General features: G+C 38.4%; 1 protein-coding gene across 13 annotated transcripts in view; it reads left to right on the top strand.

The window, feature by feature from the left end:
* The window catches only part of SATB1 (SATB homeobox 1), a 99,299-nt gene extending 81,227 nt beyond the window's left edge, over window positions 1-18,072 (top strand). For 7 of the 13 annotated variants that reach the window (XM_089332294.1, XM_051818499.3, XM_051818500.3 and 4 more), the window contains 3 exons: window positions 13,875-14,078; window positions 14,655-14,750; window positions 16,358-18,072. In XM_089332294.1, coding sequence (XP_089188420.1) covers window positions 13,875-14,078; window positions 14,655-14,750; window positions 16,358-16,864 — 807 coding nt within the window. In that variant the 3' untranslated portion in view covers window positions 16,865-18,072. The remainder of the gene's footprint in view (window positions 1-13,874; window positions 14,079-14,654; window positions 14,751-16,357) is intronic. The other 6 variants (XM_089332295.1, XM_070073218.2, XM_089332297.1 and 3 more) reach the window with 3 other exon arrangements.
* The last annotated feature ends 4,333 nt before the right edge of the window (window positions 18,073-22,405 follow it).

The following is a 22,405-nucleotide window of genomic DNA, read 5'->3' as shown; positions in this document are numbered from 1 at the left end:
TCAGATTTTTATTCAGAGCTGAAAAGAGTTAGAGGACATGGCTTCTGATTGTATTTAGAAACAGGGTATGGTTGCTAATGTGCAGACGCACAGTTTTATGTAACCATTTGTATATGAAAGTCATCTTTCAGAAAAAAAAACATTAAGAATGTGGTGGTGGTACCAGTTGCAGTGCTGACGTGCTGTGCAGCCCCAGGCAAGTCACTTAACATCTCTCAGACTTTGAATTTCCTCTTCAGGAAGCAAGAATAGGTTGGGTCATATTATGTCTGGTGTCCCCTGCAGATCCAAGTTCTGTGAATTTTTTGTGATTGAGACAGGTGTACAGTGTGAAAGATGATGCCATTTTGATTGCGGGTACTACCAACAGGTGTTTTAGTCTGGAATGATTCACCAAGGAGATAAGGTTTGAATAATGGAACCAGCTTAGTTTGAGGGTATGGAGTTATTTTGGGGTCTGGAGCCAAGAAGAGTTATTTATGGGTGGCATCTAATTAGTGGAATTAATTGTTGGGATCCAGTCTATGAGCTTCATGGTATGTGGTAAGGGCTGAATTTAAGGCTGATGCTGAGACTTGTTAATAGATGGCTGGAACATCTCTTTTATTATCAGTGCAGTATGGAGTATGATAGGAGCTGAATTCACTTGAAGTGTAGACTTGACTTCACATGCAGTGAGCAGAGCCGTGATTGTCAGCATGATACATGATTTGAAGGTTGTTAAACAGTCTCCACCTTAAATACGTCTTTTTTGCTTTTTAACTGATGCCTGAAGTCCACCCTTGACGACTGTTTTTCTCTCATTGAATTGGTAGAAGTTTTCTAAGAAAGATAAGAAACACATGAAACAGGGGAAAACAAGGCCGGGTGAGAATATTCAGCCTCTGAGAAATTGCAAGTTTGGAAGAAGTTAGGGTGGGAAGAAAATGAAAAGGGAATAGGGAGTAACTACTCATTTGATGAAATATATTTAAACCCATATTTGCAAGTTCATAAATTGGTGCCTGTGGCATCTAAAAGCTACCTAAAGTGTCTGTCTCCAAACATCTCCTTTAAATCTCTACCCGTTTTACGTATAGTACTAACTATTTGTCATGGGTGCTACTTGGCTGATTGATTGCTGGAGTATTTGGTGGTTTAAATGAAATGTAGTTAGATAAAAATAAATCGCTTTCAATAAGGTCAAGGAAGTGAAGGCTGTAAATAAAATATACATTCACAAACAGACAAATGCCATTAGCAAATCCAGCTTAGTCCCTGCCAAGCTGTTACTACTGTCTACATTGCTTTCTCCCTTTCTGGCTTACAATTAATTTTTGCTTCTGTGTTTGGAGATGGGGAGAAGGGTAATAGCCTAATGGGTAATGGCTTTGTTTTAGTATTTTGATTAGAGAGACTAACTTGGCTCTTGGATAATCATGAGAACTATAGCCTTATCCATCAACCTTAGTTTCAAGACAGAAGTTTGTGTTTATATTTCTGAGTAAATTTAATATTGAGCTGCATTTAATATATAGCTGTGAAATGGTTACATGCTGTTATTTTCTACCTATTGCCTCTTCTTGCCAATTTTCCTAATCTCTTTTCCTTCTTTCATCCTTCATTTGACTAGTTGCCTTCTACCCTGTCATCCAGTCTGAAAGGCTTTTTTAGCCATTTGCTCTCTGTGAAGTGGTAGGAAGAGCAAGGACCAATGTTTGATAGCTGCTGGTTTTCTAGTATTTACATAACCACTCACCTACTCCATCCCCATCCCGCACGCCCCTGACATCAAATGCCTGTGCTACTGTTCCATTCCTTACTCTGCCACCATCCTGTATCTGCCCCTGCTACCTTATCCCTTTCTGAGAAATCCATGTCTTTTGAAAAAGTTCTCAAAGGACAGTCTGCTAGTCTTGTTTGCCTTTAGAGTTATGGATGGCATGATATTAACCACATTAGAATGTGAGTATTTTATTTAAAGGTTATAAAACCCATTTTGTTACAGAACCAGACAATCAAAAACAATTTTAGCTATAGAACCATTGTTTTATGAATGACGTCTCATCCAGAACTGGAATGTATAAGTCAGATAAAAGTCTCCTGTTTTGATTGATCTGAGGATTGGTAGGGGTGGAAACTTCTGATCAACTCCCGCCCTCCCCACTTATATGCATTACATATACTGCATCAAGGGTGCTACTGGAATTAACACTGATGGGGACCTGGGGCTGCTCAAGACAGTCTAGGCACTGCCCTCGTGATTAGCTGCTTTCCTCTATCCTATCTCTAATAGGCATGATGCTTTAGTGGCAAAAATTGTGATAAGGAAATTGTTTCATGAATGTATAAATACCAAGTTTTTCTGTCTACTAGGACCCTTTTTATATTATTTATTTATTTATTTATTTGACAGGTAGAGATATAGCTAGAGAGAGAGACAGAGAGAAAGGTCTTCATTCCGTTGGTTCATCCCTTAAATGGCCGCTACGGCCGGCACTGCGCTGATCCGAAGCCAGGAGCCAGGTGTTTCTTCCTGGTCTCCCATGCGGGTGCAGGAGCCCAAGCACTTGGGCCATCCTCCACTGCCCTCTCAGACCACAGCCGAGAGCTGGACTGGAAGAGGAGCAACTGGGACTAGAACCCGGCACCCATAGGGGATGCCGGCACCACAGGTGCACACACACACATACATGTGGAGGGAAGGAAGCATGCTCTTCGGGAGCTTTTAACCTGTGGCCCACCTCCCCCAATGGGACCATGCATAGAGATGAGAAAAAAAATACATCTTCATCTTCTCTAACTTCATAGTGAAAATTAGCATTTTATTCATCTATTAGTATAGGCAGAAAATCGCAGTATTACCAATACATAAGAATTTGACACCAATAAAAATCAGACTTTTCATATCAAGTAATTGTTATACAGATCTTGAAAATAATTTTTGCTCATTACTGTAAACTTGATAGTTAGATGTTACTAGATCTTGCTATTTAGTGTGTTGACAAAGAAGCACATATATAACTCTGTAATCGTTGATAGCCACGTTTCAGTGTAATTGATTTTCTTTGTGATCTGATGCATAAAATTTTTCAAGGCACAGAAAAGCATTGTTCTGAGAAGGCATCCATAAGTTCCACCAGACTACCAGAAGGTTCTATGCTCTAAAGAGACAGTATCAATTAATAGGACAGTGGTGTGGGGGAAGTACACATTTTTTAAAACCTTAGCTAAGGAATCCTTAAGTTTACCTGGAAAACTTTAAAATTCCCTTATTTATAATGTGCTATTCTTTGAGTATCCTTCACTCTAATGCAGAGGTGGGAAATGTCCAGCCCATGGCCATAAAAGTTACATAAAATTATTTCGTCTGACCCTGCCAAGGTAACTGCAGGCAGGACTTGAAATTCTGTAAATCTGTAGCAGGCTAATTTTTAAGTTGATAATTCTGTACGGCCCATGAATGATGTTATAAATGCCCAAATGGCCGTTGGCAGAAAAAGAGTTCCCCAGCCCTGCCGTAAAGCACATTAGCGAGGATCCCAATAACGTTTAAAGCAGCAAAAGCAGAAAGTTAATGTGCAGCCCTTTCTCCAGCATTCAGATGCTCACTTACAGAGCTGGACTTTGTGAGCCAGTGCCTCTGCCTGTGGATTAGAAAGTCTTTACCAGTTGAACTCCACCTTAAATATGAACTTAACCCTGAACAGTACGTGATTCTTCCATCACTGGACCAGAAGTGATAGGAGAAATGAGTCACCGTTACATCTGTCCCACTTCTCTGTCCTCTTCTGTCTGCATAGTGGCTGGCTCATAGATGGCACTCTGTAATTATTTGTGGAAGGATGGAGTGATTTAGGAGCAAATGTCATCTGCTCACAGTTTTGCTCTCATAAAAACCAGCATATTCCTAAAGGAGTCATGGGACAGTGTGGGGTGGGGGTGTGGCGGTATGGGGCATGGGTCCAGGAGGACCGAGTAGGGTCAGACACCAACTCCCCACTGAACCCCTAAGGAGTTTGCTTTCCCCAGATGTGAAAAGATCTGTCGTGTGAAGAGTGAGGCAGCTTGTGCACAGCCCCAGCCTCCCTTGTCCTCTCATTGGGGAAATTGTGACCAAACCATTGCCCTGGGAACCCACAAGATACTTCCAGAAATATTTATGCTTTCTTTTTTTAATGCCTGCTTATGAGTTGCAAGATATGGGTCTCTCAGATTAAGCCAAGTTCTGATTAGCAGGTTTACATAATGAATAAAATAATGTGGTTTTGGCCACAACATGGGTGTTATTTTACCAGCAAAATCATAAGCAAGTCGGGAGTGCATAATGACGCTGCTTGATTGTTCCTCTTAGGATATGATTCCCATAACTTTTACAATCCCAAATTGCCTTCCCCTAGTTTCAAAAATTCTTTGTTATTTCTCCTAGAACATCATAGAGGGAAGATTTAAATTTTTAATTCCAAGCCCCTAAATATGCGTAATGGGGAGGATAGTTCATTTTAGGAAATAGCTGCTGTGTCTGAAAGTTTTATGTAAATCAATTAAAAATACAGTAGCAGAAATACTTGTTTAAAACAACCAGGTAGTAAATTTTCCACCTCTCAGGTAAATTGCTACCTGAAAATAACCCATTTCCATAAATTTTTTGTACGTGGCTATATGGAGCTTCACCAGCTTTTTTTTTTCTTCATAATTTTGAATACAAAAATAAATATAGCAAATTTTCAGTAGTGACTATAGGAGGCAACATGATAAATTTATAACATTATAAGAACACAACACTCATTTGGGGTGAGGGGTATAGAACAAGGAATTTCCCGTCCTAAGCTTCTTTCTTTAAATGATCACATGGCAATTGCCTCTCATAGAAACTTTTGAGGCTGCTTCCCTGCCTCCTTAAACCTCCTAGTAAGCTGTGCTCAGTTTGAAACGTTTTTAAAATGCAGCAACATCAATATAAATATAAATTGTAGGACTTTGCTACCTAACCTGAGCCTCCAGGAGTTACTGTGGTGCGTACAATTTCTTACCACTAACTGAATGGCCCAGATTGTGCCATTTTTTTCTCTCTCTGTCCCCCTAATTACTGCCTCTTCAGTTTGTCATGGTGAGTCTTGGCACATTTGTACACTCACTCATTGAAGTCTGAGCCTCAGGGTGTTTCTAGACCCCTTGCTTGAAGGAAAGTGAAGGCTTTGCTACTTAAAAGGCTATTTATGTTGACTTTAGTTTGTGATAAATGTAACTCAGGTTGCCGAGTTGAGAGTGGACTAGAATAAAGGACCCTGTCAGCATTAGATAATGGAAGATAGGTTGAGGGACTGAGCCAGAGTAATAGGAACGGAAAGAAGGGAACAAATTCAAGACATTTCTGAGGGGCTAAATGTATACCGTTGTATTTGTATGAGCCTATCCTGTGAGATTAAATAACATTAAATACATTGTCTGTACCTTGTACAGTATAAATCTGAGGCTCAGAAAAATAGTTTGCTCAAGTCCACATAGATGAATGCCTGTACAGGATATGACCCTTTATTGGCATACAGAGTACCTGGAGTATGACAAAGCATTTGGATGGGCAGGAAAAGAATGGAAAAGGCTTTCTGTTAGAACCATATGAAGAATGGAGAATAGAATGTGGGGCAGTGTTGGGCAATAGCTAATAAAAAGTCCAATGAATTAGGACGTTGAGTATGATTGACTGGAACCCTGAATGCAGTCCTGGCAAAGTTTAGATTTTACCCTATTCTAGGAAGCCGTTAGAGGTCATAATGATCAACAGTATAATTGGAGAGCTTGAGAGTAGGAGGCTAATACCATGATTTTCATCCTGAGATCCCTTTATTGAGGATATTGCAAAGATAGTTAAGAGGATTCAAGAAAGTTTAAGCGTGTTTATTTACCTATTAGGAAGTTGCTTAGGCTAAAGTAAATGTCAGATTAATTTGCTTTTGGTAGGAGTCACATCAGCTCTGTGTGAGAACAGTGATTCCTCATCAAAGCTGTAATCACCATGGATGTACTTTTCACCCTAAGTTATGGGAGGAAAAAGAATGATTACCTAAAAGCATTTTTGTTCAGAAATCAAAACAATTGTTCCCCGCAGGTAATTAGAGTGTGTGGTGTCCAAGAGAGTAATTCAAGGAGTAGGTGCCCCAGCTCTGACAAGTTGATGGTGAGCAGAGGGGAAGGACTAGACTGTCCTTTATGAAGGAAACAGAGGCTAGAACTGAAAACATTGTACGTGAACGTTGGGACTATGACACCAACTAGGAAAAATGAGAAAACTAAAACAGAATTTGAAAGCATAGCGTATAAATGTTAAACAGAAGCCAGATCTTATCACTGAAATTTATGTAATTGTCAAAAATATGTGTTGGGCTGAGGGAAGAAAAATAAGAAGAAATTCTTTCCTTAGAGTCTCGGTTCAAGAGTCAGTCACATAGGCCAGAGTTTTATTTGTTTGGTTTCAGCTTTAAAGAAACTATTCAGAAAAGAGGGTTGAAATATTTGAGTGTAAAAAAATAAACTTTTAATGAGATATTCTCCAAATATTTTTAAATTCAGGCCTTCATTAGAAATTCTGTCTCTATTGAATTAGGAGATTATCTACTTGTTTGCTACTTTAATATGTTGTCTAGAATTTTATACCTTTATCTTCCTCTCTTTACCTTCTCAGATTGTCCCTTCTGAAGACATTCTTTAAAATGTGAGATTATTTGCATGACAATCTTTTTCACTAAAAACCGTTTTTTATCTACTCTGGCTTGATTATCATCTGATGATCTTTTTATGGAACAAATAATTTATAGCAAAAGAAAAATCACCATCTTTATGTGTGCCCTAAAGTCAATGGCTTTGAGAAAATAGATAAGAAGTGAATATATAAAAGCCATAGAGAACAAATTATTTTCCCTTTATTTGATTGAACTGTAAGCAAAATTCAAAAAATACACACCATTTACTAGTGATTCTAAGTATTCCTTCTAAATTCACTAAATTTTATTGAAAGCTTTTCCCCAGTTTGTATAAATATTATTTCTTTATGCTAATAAGAAACCTCTAGAAGCTCTGCTGGAGGTATTGAAACTCTTAATGACAAAGTCGCAAAATTTAGTCAAGTGGGAAATTTTTGGATAGCCATTTTGTGTCCTGTTACCCCCAATATGAAAACTCATAAATTTCTGGTAAAATTGTTGATGTTATTAAATAAACTGGAGGGTTTAGAGAGAATTTAAAAAGTAACAGTTTAGGAGTTTAAAAATAGGACTTTTAAAAACTTAGAAAATAAATATTTTGGGGAATACATGCACACATTTGTCTTTTAAAATGTATCTTTTAAAGCCCATCTTTAATAAAGTAAATGTAAAGTGCTACTTGTAAGTAGCAAATGCATTTACTGGTATTGTCTCTACTCAGATTTATTTCTCCTGTTTTCTTTAGTAAGACCAATGTTAACAGGAAAAGTTACTTTCAAGTGCCTGCTGAGATTCTCCTTATACAAAGTAGATGTTATTAAACTGGAGCGAAAGATTAATGCATTTTCTACTAATTCCATAGAGGAGAATATGTATCTTTATTGATGTTAATGGTGGGGGCCTCTCATTATGTTATAGAATAATCTGCTTTAGCAAAGGTTCTCCTTCTGAAGAATTTCATAACATTTAAAGGTTAATATGTTAGGTAAAGAACAATATCTTAAGCGTTTTTATTACAGTACATGATGGGATGATTTCTATTAAATTATATGATGATTTAAATGGGGAAGAAGAAAAAGTACATCGCTTTTTGCCCTCAACTTTAATGCCTTTAATCAAATAATGACCTTCTGGAAAATAGTTAATTTTAGGCATTTGGAAAGATCAATACCACTTTGCCACCAAAAAATGGCCTAGATGATGAAATTTGATGTATTTAAAGTATCATTTCACCCTTTTAACCTAGTAAATAATTTAAAATGCTTTCAGTGTTGCTTTGCCACTGTTTTGTTTCTCACTGTTCAAAGTGTTAGTTGTTTATGGAAAGAAGTTGAAAGTTGGTACATGAAGAAAGTGCTCAAACCTCATACCCAGAAGTGGGATTGTACCTCCATTAGGTCTTCACCATCCTTGCCTTAAGTGTCTCCCGCCCCCTACCCCCCAAAAAAGTAATATGTTTAAATACTCACTGGAAGCAGGATATACATGAAGCATGAAAGATGTGAAAGTGAAACCCTTCTGTAAAGTTAAGGGGGTGGTGGAAAGCATCGTTAGCCACCTTGCATCCTTTGTGATCTCTTTAAACCTTTCCAGGAAAGGTGAGGGATTCAGTAGCTCTGACAATTAGAACCCATTTTCCCTCAGCTTACAGAACACTGATATGAAATTACCCTTGAGTGCCGACAGCTTTGTAAATAAAAAAAAATTGCCCTCTATTAGCATGTTTGTGGGCAGATTAAAAACTATCTTCATTAGCATAAGTAACACTTACAGATTCTTTTAAAAGTAGAAAATTATTTGCTGAATGATAAATTGCTAGCTTTATAGTTAGTTGTTGTTGAAAATGTACTCATTCAAAATGCCTGGTGTAGTTTAGTCTACAATACTGAATTTTTTGTTAGAAGTACAATTTAATGGATTATGTACTTAATCCTTGTTCCTACTACTTGCTAAAATGTAATTCATGCTTTCCACTAAAGTGTTTGTATCAAATACTTTCCTATTTAGATTGATTTCTTTTAATATCATATATTATTATACTATATGCCCCAGAGATTAGAACAAAATACTCTTGCAAATAACACATAAAAGATGAGGGTGAAAGGGAATAAATACAGACTATAAAATGTTTTGCTTTTTAGAACTCCAATTACCATTCTATTTTTTAAAATGTATTTTCCCTCTTAGTTGCAGCAGGAATTGTCATTTTCTTTCTCTTTTTATAACTCTTAGTTTTAAAATGTATATGTACATAATGATAATATATGCATATTCCATTAAATTACTTTTTTCTCAGAGATGGCTGAAGTATGTTTTCTTCTAGAAAACTAGTTGTGTTACATACACCAAAAAAAGTCACAGCCCAGGCCCTTTAAGGGTTTTCTATTTATGTGTGTAAGTCTTTATAGATACAATAAATTCAGTCGTGGAAGCAGGTTACTTTCCTGACTCAAAATCATTGTGCTACACCCCTTATTCATTAAAATGTTAGCAGCGAATTGACTTGAATTAACTGTTGTAAAAAGAGTGGAGTGGAAATCAGAGATTTAGTTTGGTTGGAAATTAGCAGCTGAGAGATGAAGGTGCCAGGATTTGTATTTAATGTGGTACAACAAGATTCTGTCAGTAAAGCACATCATTAGAATATTGAGTTTAGAACTGCTAATTTTTCCTTTAAAATGAGCATACAGTCATGTGTTTCATGGACCATAATAAATTGCCATTGTGTTGTCATTGAGTTTGTTTTGCTTTTTTGCAGTGCTGGTTTGGCAGTCATTCTGCATTTTCTCTTCCTTTTTTTTTTTTTTTAATAATACATTTCTTTAATAGAACTCTAACCAAAACCAGTCAAAGGAATGTTATTTATTTCAGTCTCAGGTTTAGCATCTTTTGCACCATTTTCTTGCTTACGGTAGCAAGACATTTGCAGATGGCTCTTGGTTACTATAAAGTACATAACAGTATTTCCTTTGTGGCAGATGGATTTAAGACTTTTAGTTCTCATAAAATGTAGGTTTACAATACATAACTTTACAGGATTTGTGTTGTATATAACAGGTTTGAACATATTATCCCAGAATTCATCTGCATGGCATTTTCAGCTTATTCAGGGTCCATGCCAGTTTTTTTAAGTAATAGGGGGAGTGCTGTGATTGATAGCAACAGCTCAAGGCGTGATTTTGAATAGAAACAAAGGGTTTAGAACAGAAGGTGTCAAATTAAACTTTGTCAGTTTGAAAAGTAGTAACATCCTGAAAGTTTTACTAATTTATTTACATGTGGCTACTGTTTATATTTTGCCCTCTTTATATGCAGTGTAATGTTGGTTGGCAAATTTACTACATTTAAAGTTTAGGTTGCTCCTTGTACCATTTTAGTTTTCTGAGAATGCATTGGTCTCGTTGTTTTAAGTTTCTTAGTCCCTTGTCTTTTCTACTGTTTAAAACAGTTGTGATCTAATTTAATTTTGAGAGTAATTTCCTACTCCTGCCTTTGGTCTTATAGTAAATCAAGTACAAGATACTCCTCTTTAAAACATAGTGATGTTCACATCTTGCAACAAAAGATTGCATTTCATTCCCCATCTCTCATCCCAAGTAAATCTATACCGTTGTCATTTTGGAAGTAATTATTTTTATCTGTCAAATATTGCAAATACTCTGACATGTTATTCATTGCTTTCCCAAGTTCATTTGCCCTGACAATAGCACTTGTGAAAACTGACCTAGAAAAAGGTATTGGGAAATTAGAAAGCATTTGGCTTCCTGAGTCACTTTGTACAAAACAGAGATCAGATTACTGTCATCATTAATAGAGTCACAATCAATCGGATTTGAAGTAGGCAAAATATTCCAAGGTATTAAAGTAGTAGTAGAATAAATCTTATTTTTGCCACTGTAAATTGGGAATGAGCCCATTTATTTCTACACTAATAAAGAACACACATATAAAGTCTGGTTTTGATTAAGAGATACACACATCAAGAAAAGTACACACACATACACCCCCACCCCGCCTTGTTTTTTGGAATACCCTTGTAGAACTAACAGTTCCCAGCTGCACTGTTAAATGGTTTTCTAAGAAGCATCCAATTTCAGTCTCTTAAAATCATCATGTCTCTTGAAACGCTAGCAGAGACATGCTTCAACTTATAATTCATCAAATTATTTTTAGATAAGGAATTAGAAGTATTATTTAAGGTTAGAGGTTAATAGCAAACTACTGGAACTGTTATGTTAGTCATGGGCAATTAATAAAAATAAGGATCTGTCTCATAAGTACAGAGACACAGAAGTGAGAATACAAGCAAAATATTTGTTGAATGAGTCAGGGCTCTTTTTCTGAAATATTTGTTAAAACAGCGTGAATGTGATTGTTTAGGAATTAGCTATCATTATTAGCCATTTTAAAAGAACTAATGATTTTCTTTTCCAAAGAACATCTGTGATCCACATGTTTTTTCACATATATACAGGCGCTAACTGATCTCTGCATTACTTTTAAAAGTTCCTAAAGGATGTGAAAAATCATTGGAATTTTTCAGCTCTCTTCAAGCTTTTCTTACATAAATCATTCTTAGTTTAACTTTTTAGCAATTTTTAGTTACCAGCATTTTTTAAAATTTGTAGATGTTCAATGTTTAGTAATTTTTGCCACAGTAGAATACCAGCTAAGTTAAAAAAAAAAAAAAAAAACCTGTTCTTTATGAACCTTCTGACTTCTCTTGAAAGGTAAATAAAATTATATGACTCGCTGTGTTCAGACATAGGGATCTTGTCAATTGTCATAGGTGAAAGAAACAGAAATGGTAAAGAGGGAAAGTAGTCATAACACAGTATCCCAGCCTACAGGAAGACATATTCCTTACCTACCCAACAACAAAAGTAAGGAGCAAATAATCTATCAAAGTAGTTTAGATGTAGGAAAATATGTAATATTTTCATGGCTTAATCCAGAAAATAAATATTTAGTTGTGAAAAAAAACTAAACAGACATCTTCAGGGCATCATGAATGTGATCTCAAATACTCAAATAGGGTTTTGTAGAGCTGAAATATGTCATCCTGTGTTCTGAAAATAAGCATAGATCTGTCATGTTTAGAAGAGAAGACTGCTCAGTGACACTGTAATCACAGTGATTATTATTTTCTTGTTAACTAATACTCTTTGAGGTAAATCTTGAGTTTACTGCCTGTTTTCTTCACCGTGGATTTTGTATTCAGTGACACTGAATGAGTACATCAAATCATCCTCTTACACATATTTGTTTAATTAAAAAATGTTGAGAATATCAGAACTCTCCTAGAAAACTTAGATATCATGAGATTTAGCAGCAGTTAACATTGGCTGGTAGGTGGGCCCTGGAAGCACATAAATCAGTTTTCCATCTTTTAAAATCTCTCAAACTATTTTGAGAAAAACAGATCTTCTGTCCACTGTGTTGCAGTCAGAAGAAGGCCTTTCTCCATATTGGTTTCATTTGGTAAAGGAAGGGAAGTCATGCTATCCTCTGCCTTCACCTCTATAAAATGAACAGCAAAACCCTCCTTAACCAGGTATAAAAAGTACAAAATAAAGAAATTGGACTAATTTTTTTTCCATTAATCTAATTTACTTAATTCCCAAGAAACTCCATTGGCTTACATCAGATTCCTTAAAGGCATAGCCTCGGATGAGGAATCAGGTGCTTATTTGGTGGGGGCTTTGGAGGAAATGAGGGGGGAGTGAGTCCAGTGAGGACGTGGTCCCAGCTAAAATCCAGCACTAGACTGGTAGGGGAGGGAGCAAGAAGAATAGAGATGGGGGTCCCTAGAGAACAGAGTGAAGGGTAGAGTGAGTTGTCTGCTGTGAGGGCAGGGGCCAGGGATTTTGTGACACTGGGTGAGACAATACATCACTGGCAACCCAAGATGAGGGATCTGAGGAAGTGAAGGAACCTTCCAAGCATCCAAGTAGATGGCTCCAAGAAACTTGTCCAGAGCGGAGCACCATTGAACGCTGTTAGCAGGCCTCACAACAGCTGAGGGGCGGCTGCCGTGGCCAGTGAAGGTCTGAGTGGGCCATCTCCACCCCGCTGAGCAGGACAGTCAAGATAGTGGCTAGAAAAGGCCGTTTGGTGCTTGATATATAATCCCAGGGTCAGATGCTGGCTCTCAGGAGGTGTCAGAGAAGATCCAGATTTTGACAATCATTGGACATGTTCTTATGTTAACCTGAGAAACCTACTAAAATTCTTGTCTGATAAATCTTAATGCACAAACCATAGCAGATAGAGATTCCAAGGTCCCTTTTTGTATTGCTATTGCTTTTTTTGGAGAATTTCCATGCCCATTCTTTTTTTTTTTTTTTTTTTTAAAGATTTATTTATTTTATTTGAAAGAACTACAGAGAGAGAAGAGGCAGAGAAAGAGATCTTTCATCTGCTGGTTCACCCCCCAAATGGCTGCACGGGCCCGGGCTCAGCCCATCTGAAGCCAGGAGCTTCCCAGTCTCTCATGTGGGTGCAGAAGCCATCTTCCACTGCTTTCTCAAACACATTAGCAGGGAGCTGATCCGAAGTGGAACAGCCAGGAATGGAACCCGCACCCATAAGGGATGCCAGCAGTGCAAGCAGCGCCGGCCCTGACCATTCTAATCATTGTACCTTGTACTAGACAGTGTTCTTTTCTCACACAACTGCCACATGTCCTTTCTCCGTTACACACAAATATAGTTTGCTATATCTGTATAGTTTGCTTTTTAATACAAAAATTACAAACTTAAGAAATCCTTTTAGGGAAAAAAGGTATTGCTAAAATCAGTCCTACCCATTGAATGTCCTCTGTGTCCTCTGGTGGTCACTCACCAGACAAGAAAGTTGGGCAAGCCTGGAGACACACTGGACTTTGTTTGCCTGTTCCACATGTTGCAAAGTCTGTGATGAGTGTTCTGAGAGCTCTGTTGCACTTGAGTCTGGAAAACATGCCCCTCCTTTAAGATGCAAATCTGAACATCTATTAAAATCAGCCAGCCTCCTTAAGACAACAGTTACCTTAACAGGTTAAAAGAAAAAATATCATAGCACAGATTGGAGTGTTCGGTGCTTAAGACAAAGTTCATTCATACAGCCTTTCCTTTGTAGCTTCTAATGGAAGATGCCAGCTCCCTCCCCCACAGCCCCCAACACAAACTGACCTGTTGTGCCCTTGTCTCCAAGGGATGGTTGTGTGAGCTGCTACGCTGGAAAGAAGATCCTTCTCCAGAGAACAGGACCCTGTGGGAGAACCTCTCCATGATCCGAAGGTTCCTCAGTCTTCCTCAGCCAGAGCGGGATGCCATCTATGAACAGGAGAGCAACGCGGTGCATCACCATGGCGACAGGCCTCCCCACATCATCCATGTTCCCGCAGAGCAGATTCAGGTTCGTTTACCTCGGCCAATTCAGTACAGCACCAAGTAAACAAAGCTTGAAACTTAGCAGGGAAATTAGTGTTTCTCTTCTTGCATCCGTCTAAACAGAAGGCTCTTTTGCCGGAAATAACAATAGCAATACACCGCCATCTTGTTTGGGGAGATAAAAGAAACATTAACATACTTTTTCCAGGGCATGTATTGTGTCTCTGTCCCCTCATCTCCCACCCCAAAGTAAGAGGAACCCCCTCTTCTCACTTCTGTTTTGGCAAGTGTGTCTGCTCGTATTGGGTTTTTGTGAGAGCTTAAATTTTTTTGTCAATTTTTTTTTTTAATCAGAATTTAAAACACCATCTCTTAATTAATACCATACTGTCCCTGAGGAAAGGAATTACTGCTGTTTGTGTAAAGGAAGTTTGTGGAATCACAGTTTTAGACCTGGGCTCTGTCCGGAAAGAGGACGGGAGGGAATTCTGATTGAAATCTTGCTCTACGCTCCTCGGGCCTGCCTTCACCGCGTAGCCGTCTCCCCACCCTCCTAGTGTGCAGGTTAGGGGTGAGTCACATCTGTTTGTCTTTCCTTTAGAGCCCCTCTCCCACCACCCTTGGGAAAGGAGAGTCTAGAGGCGTTTTCTTACCGGGCCTGCCGACCCCTGCACCGTGGCTCGGTGCTGCTCCTCAGGTGAGCGGGCACAGGTTACCTATGCCAGCAAGAAAGGGAGGCAAAGGGGGTGGCGTAAAGACCTGCTCCCTTGGTTAGGATTCTCCAGCTTGCGAAGCACGTACTAACCATGGCCACAGCCAAAGAGCACTGTGCCAGCAGATTCAGCCACGTGCTTGGTTTGCCATGGCAAGGAACTCACTTCCATTCGTCCACCTAGAGAACTCCCCTGTGAGTTTAGATCAAGAGTTCCGGGATCAGGTACACTGTTGGTGCTCATAAGGCTTTGATTGCTTAGAAGATGCGTTGCAGTTGAACTTGGGTTGTACAATTTGTTTCTCTTAAATCTAAGGAAATGTGTTTAGATTTCTCTTTTAAGAGAAAATGCCATTGTCTTCCAGAGTCCTAAGGTCCTTATGTCTGTTGATCACCTGCATTAATTCTTAGTGTTGCTGGGGTGGGGGCGGGGGAGCATCTATATGTGGCTAAAAACAATAATAGAGTTATCTGTCTACCAGGGGGAAAAATCCTTGCATGTTACTGAAGACAAAACAAATTGAAAAAGAGAATCCCTTAGGATATCAAACATTAAAATAATCACAAAAGGCTGAAAAACTTACTGTTTGAGCAAAAACAAAAAAGAGAAAGACATACATTAATATTAAAAATAGTACTTGTTTGAAAATGTAAATTGTTTTTAATAAAATGGCTTCTTAAAGGAATAGAAAAAATGCTCAGGCCCAGTACTTTGTTGCTTATCAGATTGATTTAGTTTGCTGATAAAAATTATGGATATTGAGTGTACAGTACATTAATGTGTCACGTTTGTTAAAATTGTATGTAGAAATTATGGCACATATGCAGAAACTAATTATGAAAAGGTGTCTGTATGCTAAATTTAAATCCTAATCACATCTGAGTTTACTATAGACAAAACAATTTACTAGCCATTGTATGGTGGATTGCACCTTTGTTTTCTGGTAAGAAAGAAAAACTTGCAGTGTCATCCTAGTGCAATTTGCTAGGGAATAATATGTCTTAAATTGTAGCTACCGAACAAGATTCACAAACATGAGAATTTTAAAAATGCTTTGTGCTCACGAGAGTTAATGTGGAATAAGGACAGATGCTCATCTTCTGTTCCGGCTCCGTGTTGTAGCCATCCGATTTTAGGGGGCAGAACGCGAAGTTGTGTCCCCACAGACCTGTAGCTCACCTTTCTGAAACGTCTCTGAAATCTTTGGGTCTCAGTCTTCATTGTGAACGTTTGTTAGTTACTGACATCATAGTTTGCTTTGCCGTCTTTGCCTCTGATGCGGAGCCTGATGAAGTGTGTTCAGGGCTCAGGTGTTCAGGGCACTGAGTGTCCACTTCCTCCGCAAGCACGGGAGGCCCCGAAGCCCTGTTAATTCATACCTTCCTAGTGCGTAGCATTCTGATTTTTTTTTTTTTTTTCCTAAATGCTGCAGGCCATTTTAGCTGTCCTGCCTTTTCAGTTGGAATGTATGTCCCTACGAAAGCAGCAGCTGTCTGTGGGATTCAGAGCCGCGTGTCTTCTCATTCTAGAGGGCTTTGTGTGAGACGCAGGGAAGCAGAGCCCTGACTGTCTGTCTGCCTGTTCTCTTTAGCAGCCGCAGCCGCAGCAGCAGCAGCAGCAGCAGCCAGCGCCGCCACCCCCGCAGCCGCAGGCGCAGGCGCAGGCGGGCCCCCGGCTCCCGCCTCGCCAGCCCACCGTGGCCTCGCCCGCAGAGTCCGACGAGGAGAACCGGCAGAAGACGCGGCCGCGAACAAAAATTTCGGTGGAAGCCCTGGGAATCCTGCAGAGTTTCATCCAAGACGTGGGCCTGTACCCTGACGAAGAGGCCATCCAGACTCTGTCGGCCCAGCTCGACCTCCCCAAGTACACCATCATCAAGTTCTTCCAGAACCAGCGGTACTATCTCAAGCACCACGGCAAGCTGAAGGACAATTCCGGTCTCGAGGTGGATGTGGCAGAGTACAAGGAAGAGGAGTTGCTCAAGGATTTGGAAGAGAGTGTCCAAGACAAAAATGCCAACACCCTTTTTTCGGTGAAGCTAGAAGAGGAGCTGTCCGTGGAAGGGAACACAGACATTAGCGCTGATTTGAAAGACTGAGATAGTAGTATTATTTTCGTTCAACAATGCCACTGGTATTTACTAACAAGATGAGAAGTCCACCTTGCATTCTCTCAGAAACCCTTTGTCGTTCATTGTTTGGCCAATGAATCTTCAGAAACTCGCACAGACAGGAAGGCTGGGAGAGGAGTCATGCAGACTGCACTAAAGTTTTACAAACTGCTCGCAGCCCCAGGTGAAGCATCGAGGATTGTTTGGTATTAAAATTTGTGTTCACGGAACACACCAAGGTGTGTGCCTGTAAGCATGGTACCAGTGATTTTTATTTTTCAATGATTATTATTCTGGAGCCTCAAACAAGCATTATAACTTCTGTGATTATGATTTCCTTTCCTTTAATTATGATCTTTGGAAACTTGCCCCTTATTTTAAAAAAGAAAAAAAAAAAGAGTTTGTTACTCTATTGTATGTTACAAAAGAACTATAGACTGTGGAATGCAGTTTAAAGATGACATATGCCAACAAATGCCTTGTATTATATGGCACTGCCGTAATTCAAATTTGTTTTTATTTTGGAAATAAAAGTTCACTGTAATTTTTTTCATTCACATTGTTACATGCCTTTTATTTTTTTTTTTTTGAAAAAGAAAAGAAAATGTGAAACACAATTTAGTCCTCATTATTTATTTGTAGATCCTGCAGCATCATGTTGTAATTAATTTTTTGGAAGTTTCCGTTAAATGTAATATTGCTTCTCTTGTTACCATACTGATATTCTTTTCTATTTATAAATGTATTTTGATGGGCAGTAAAACAAAGTGTCTTAAAAGTTTTAAATAGAGAAAATGTGCTTTACACAGTTGCCTATAAAAAGTGCTCTATGTTATCCAAGCAATTCATACTATAAGCTTCACTCTTATTGTTGTATGCAATTTTTACTATCATGCAAATAAGCTTAGGTAAATAAAACTAATAGATCACCTTAGAAAATTATGCAATTAATGTGAAATAATTGATGTTTGCAATGTGTCTTCCTTTGGTTTACAATCAATTTTAAAGGTACATCTGTATAAAATTTCTGTATAAAGGTGTATTTCTTTTTTATGAGTTTATGGCTATGAAAACACCAGCTATTTTGTTACAGCTGGCTGTTTTTATAAGTGTATCACAATTTTCTTTATGCAGAAACGTTCTGATTAGGAGTGGTTATTGACTGTAACTACACAATTAAAATTGTTTGTATGGTATGACATGGTAGGGTTTGTCTGCTTATGTCAAGTCACCTTGAAGAAGAATCAAAGGATGGTCCTCTCACTTAAGTGCATGTTTATACTATTTTTCTTGATATTTTTTTTCGAAAGAACAACTGAGAAGTCACTTAAAATATTGTAAAAAGTCACAAACACATGCTCATTTTTAAAGAGTTATGAAATTTCACAATGAAAATGATAACCATGTTTTTTGGTTGATATTTTGCTTGATAAACAACATAGCATGCCCAAACTCCAACAAAAACCTACATTCACACTCTGACAGTTACGTTCTTAGAGTGCTTCAACCTGCTTTTATTTCACAGTATTTTAACTGTAGCAACACTTTCTTAAGCTAAAGTATAAGTATTTTTAAAGGCTATTAATAGTAAGAAATTAAGTAAATGGGAAAATGAACCCTCTGAATAAAAACTCTTCAGGAAGCATTTTCTTTAAACGTTTATTTACTTACTTTGAAAGAGTTTCAGAGAGCAGGTGAGACAGAGAGTGATATTCACTGGTTGACTCCCCAGATGGCCGTAAAAGAGCCAGGAGCTCCATCCGGGTCTCCCCCGTGGGTGAAGGGCCCAAATACCTGGACCATCTGCTGCCTTCCAAGGAGCAGCAGTACAGAGCTGGATGGGAAGTGGAGCAGCAGGCCCAGGAGCTGGTGTGCACGTGGGATGCTGGTGCCACAGCAGCCCCTACCTAGTATGCGACAACGCTGACCCTGGTTTTTGGTTTTTGGTTTCAGCTTATGAGTGGAATAAGTTAATAATTCATTTGTTTCTGTCCAAACTGTAAAAACCACATGATGAACATAAGAATAACACACTTGGAGTTTAAGCTCCATCTTCAAAACTCTTTTAACACAAGACTTAGTAAACTTAGCCAGGAAGTGTGCTTAATGGTCACAGGAAGTTTGATGACAGCATTTCAGGTCTTGGTGATTTTTTTTTTTTTTTTTTGCACTTTACCCTCTTTTGTTCCTCTTTTATGTTTTTTTTCTTGATGTTAATGGGGATATCTGGGTTTCTTGAGATCTGGCTGTGGAATCACCATTTTCTCTGCCTACTGTTGCCCCAGGTCCTGAAGAGCCCTTGGTAGGCAGCTGGGCTGCTTTGATGATGAACTGTTGTTACTTAAGAAACTGAAATGGAATCATCGAGAACTCCCAATAAAGTTTTAAATTTTTGCTCACTTCTGAAGCACAGCTGAGCTACTCGAAAGGCAGCTGGTTTATTGCAAACTGATTTCCAAACTTTTTATTAAATGAGGCAACAACTCTTGCTCAGTAGAACCAAAGATATTTGAATTCGAAAAATAACCAGATTTAATATATTTTAAAAATAGAAATTATTATGACTTTTTAATTTTTCAAAACTTTTCCTTCTTTTCTCCAAGAAAAGAAGACTGTAGCAGAAAACAATTGATGTCTTTTTTTTTAATAATCAGCCCAATACTGCCTAAGATGTCAAATTGGTATGAAATTTAGTAATTTGGGAGAGAAGACACATTAGGTTGCAAATAAGATTTTCCCATTCCTAGTAATTTCCTAATTTCTTTTGAAATAATGTTTTCAGTGAAAGTCAACATGTCAACAAAATTTCCATGTAGCTCTTTATAAAGTCAGCATGTTTTACTAATCTCTTAGAAAGCACATATTAATGACTGATGTTCAGTGACGTAGTGAGCAAAATTATTTTCAGGGAAGACGACACGCTTTGTCCAGGTCATCTTCCACATTGCTCTCCCAGTGTCAGTACTCTTTCAGTACTCTTTTTGCCTGTAGCTGTGATAAAATCGCTTTGACAAGTTTCGTTGTGTCCAAGTATTTCAGAAACGAAAGCTGGGCATGACATACTGGTTCTTGCTGTTACAACCTTAGCAGAGTCAGGTAGTTTACGGGTAATGTTCGACCTTGTGCATCTGAATCTGTCATGGATTCCTTCACTCAGCACTTTGCCACTAATTTGTATTACACTCTGTGGCCATATAGTACTTGCACATTATGCAAAAAATAATGTTGATAGTATCTACTCGCCACACAATATGCAGAGTTGACACATCACCTTTGAAAACCAAGGTAACCAATATGTGTGCCCTAGTTTCATGGCACTTGATAACAAAGTCTGTACATATTATGTATAAAACATGTAATAGCATTTAGTACTAAGGAATCTCAACTTTAAAAGTTTTTTCCCAAGGAATGGTATCTATAACTACTTATTTAAAACACATAGCTTAAATAGAAAACATTTAAGTGACTCAAGACTCAAAAAAGAATCCTATACATCCCATTATGAAATTCTGCCCTATTCTCTATTGTTAATATATGGCTGCTATTAAAATCCTTTATTGTTGTAAAATTTCAGAGAGTTCAATAAATGAGGTATTCTAAACTGGTGAAATGATAAAAAATCACTTAATGGGAATACCCTATTATATAACTGATAGAAGTAGGACTATTGTGTTAAACAAGCTGGAGATTTGCATTAGAATCTGGAAACCAGCAGGTCTAAAAATATATATCAAATATTAGAAGATGATACCAATATCATAATCCTCACATAATTATTTTTTACTTTTTAAGGGAATATTATGGCTTCAGTGTTTCTTCAGAGGCAATCCTTTTAATGTACATACTATTTGCATGTCTTTTGACAGAAACTAAACTACAATCTATTAATGCACATTTTTATTAAAATATAAAATAATAAATGTGATGGAAGGTGTATGTCCAGAATACTATACCTGTCTTAACATTAACAAATGTTAAATAAAATAGTTTGGAATTCATGTTTAAAAAAATGAGCAACATGGATAAGCTTTTCTTACATTACCCGACTTATGTGGAAGCTACCTATCTCCAAATTTAATTTTTAGCAAAATGCAGTTACCGATTCTTGCCTTGTACCGAGCTTGTATACGAAGTGCCCTCTCCCCATCGATTGTTTTCAGCTCCTAATACACCTACTGTGATCAAAAGCACTGACGTGGTCCCTGTTCTCTCTGGTAAAGGTGAATGAGGGAATGCAGCGGTGTGGCGTATTACGCTTGTCGCTTCGCGGAGTAAACTCAGAAGAGGCGTCCTTGGCTCTAAGTTAAATGCGGAACAGTATTTCTTTACTGTTGACTTGGGAATCTGCCTTTTGGAGGACTAACAAGTTTTCATTCCAGTGAGTGAGTCTGATGCGCGCCCTTACACCTCCCAGAAAAGAAACGGTGTCCTTTGTGTTGCTCTGATTTTCCGCTCACAAGAGATCCGGCCGTGCCTACTAGGTGAGAATGCTGAAGGCGGCTCAGATACTGAAACGCGCCCATCAGTTCCTTGAGCCTTTAGGATGTGATGCAAAATGAACATGTGCCCAGAGCATAAATCCGCCAAACAGCATCTTACTGAGTGAGGAGACGGGTTTCACCTACCTACTCCACCTTTGTTTGCAACTTAATTTCCAAATATTTGCTGTGCTGGGGCAAGTACAAAGTCTTCTTACCTATTGAGTTCCCCCCACCTCCGCCGCCCCTTCCTACCATTATCTCAAATGTGTTTAAGATGGTAATAGCAACAACATTTGCAGAATGCTTTATTTTATAAGGCACTGAGACAAACATTACCTTGTTTAAACCTCTCCATATGACTAAGAGGTACTTAACAGCAGGCACTGAAGCTCCCTCTTCAGAGAAAAGGGAAGGAAAACTCAAATAGGTTAACTGATTTGTTCAGCTCTCTTTAATTTTTTAAATTTACTTTGTATTTATTTGAAAGGCAATCACACACAGAGAGAAAGATCCACGAACCTCTGCTTCACTCCCAGATGTCTGCAATAGCCAGGGCTGAGCCAGGCCAAAGCCAGGGACCAGGAACTAGGTCTAGGTCCACCACAGGAGTGGCGGGGGCCCGGCTCCCTGAGCCATCAGGACTGCCTCGCAGAGTGCACGCTAGCGGGAAGCTGAATGAGGTGCAGGGCACTATGATGTGGGACACGCGCATTTCAAGCAGTATTTCAACTGCTTCCCCAACTGCCCAGCCCTGTACAGCTCTCAAGTAGCTGTGACCAAGACCCAAGTCTTCTAAGCTTCAATATCTACCTCTCTTTTTTTTTTTCTGAAATGCAGAAAAAATAACGAATTCAAATGTTTCAGAAAAAGTCAATTGCTAAGTAATTGCAATTAAATAGATGGAATCTTTCATTATGAAATATTAACCTCAAAATTCTGCTGTCCTGGTATAAGATCCATATGCACCAAATACTTTTCAAAGAACAAACCTAATTAAAGAGATTTTCATTCACACAGAAAGGGAAAATGGACACCTAGTTAAACAATG

This window comes from Oryctolagus cuniculus, chromosome 4, assembly GCF_051225735.1.
Source record: "Oryctolagus cuniculus isolate XC-2025 breed Fujian yellow rabbit chromosome 4, ASM5122573v1, whole genome shotgun sequence".
NCBI classification, from domain to species: Eukaryota; Metazoa; Chordata; class Mammalia; order Lagomorpha; family Leporidae; genus Oryctolagus; species Oryctolagus cuniculus.
Note: the sequence above shows the minus strand (reverse complement) of the source record. Positions and strands in the feature narration are given on the sequence as shown.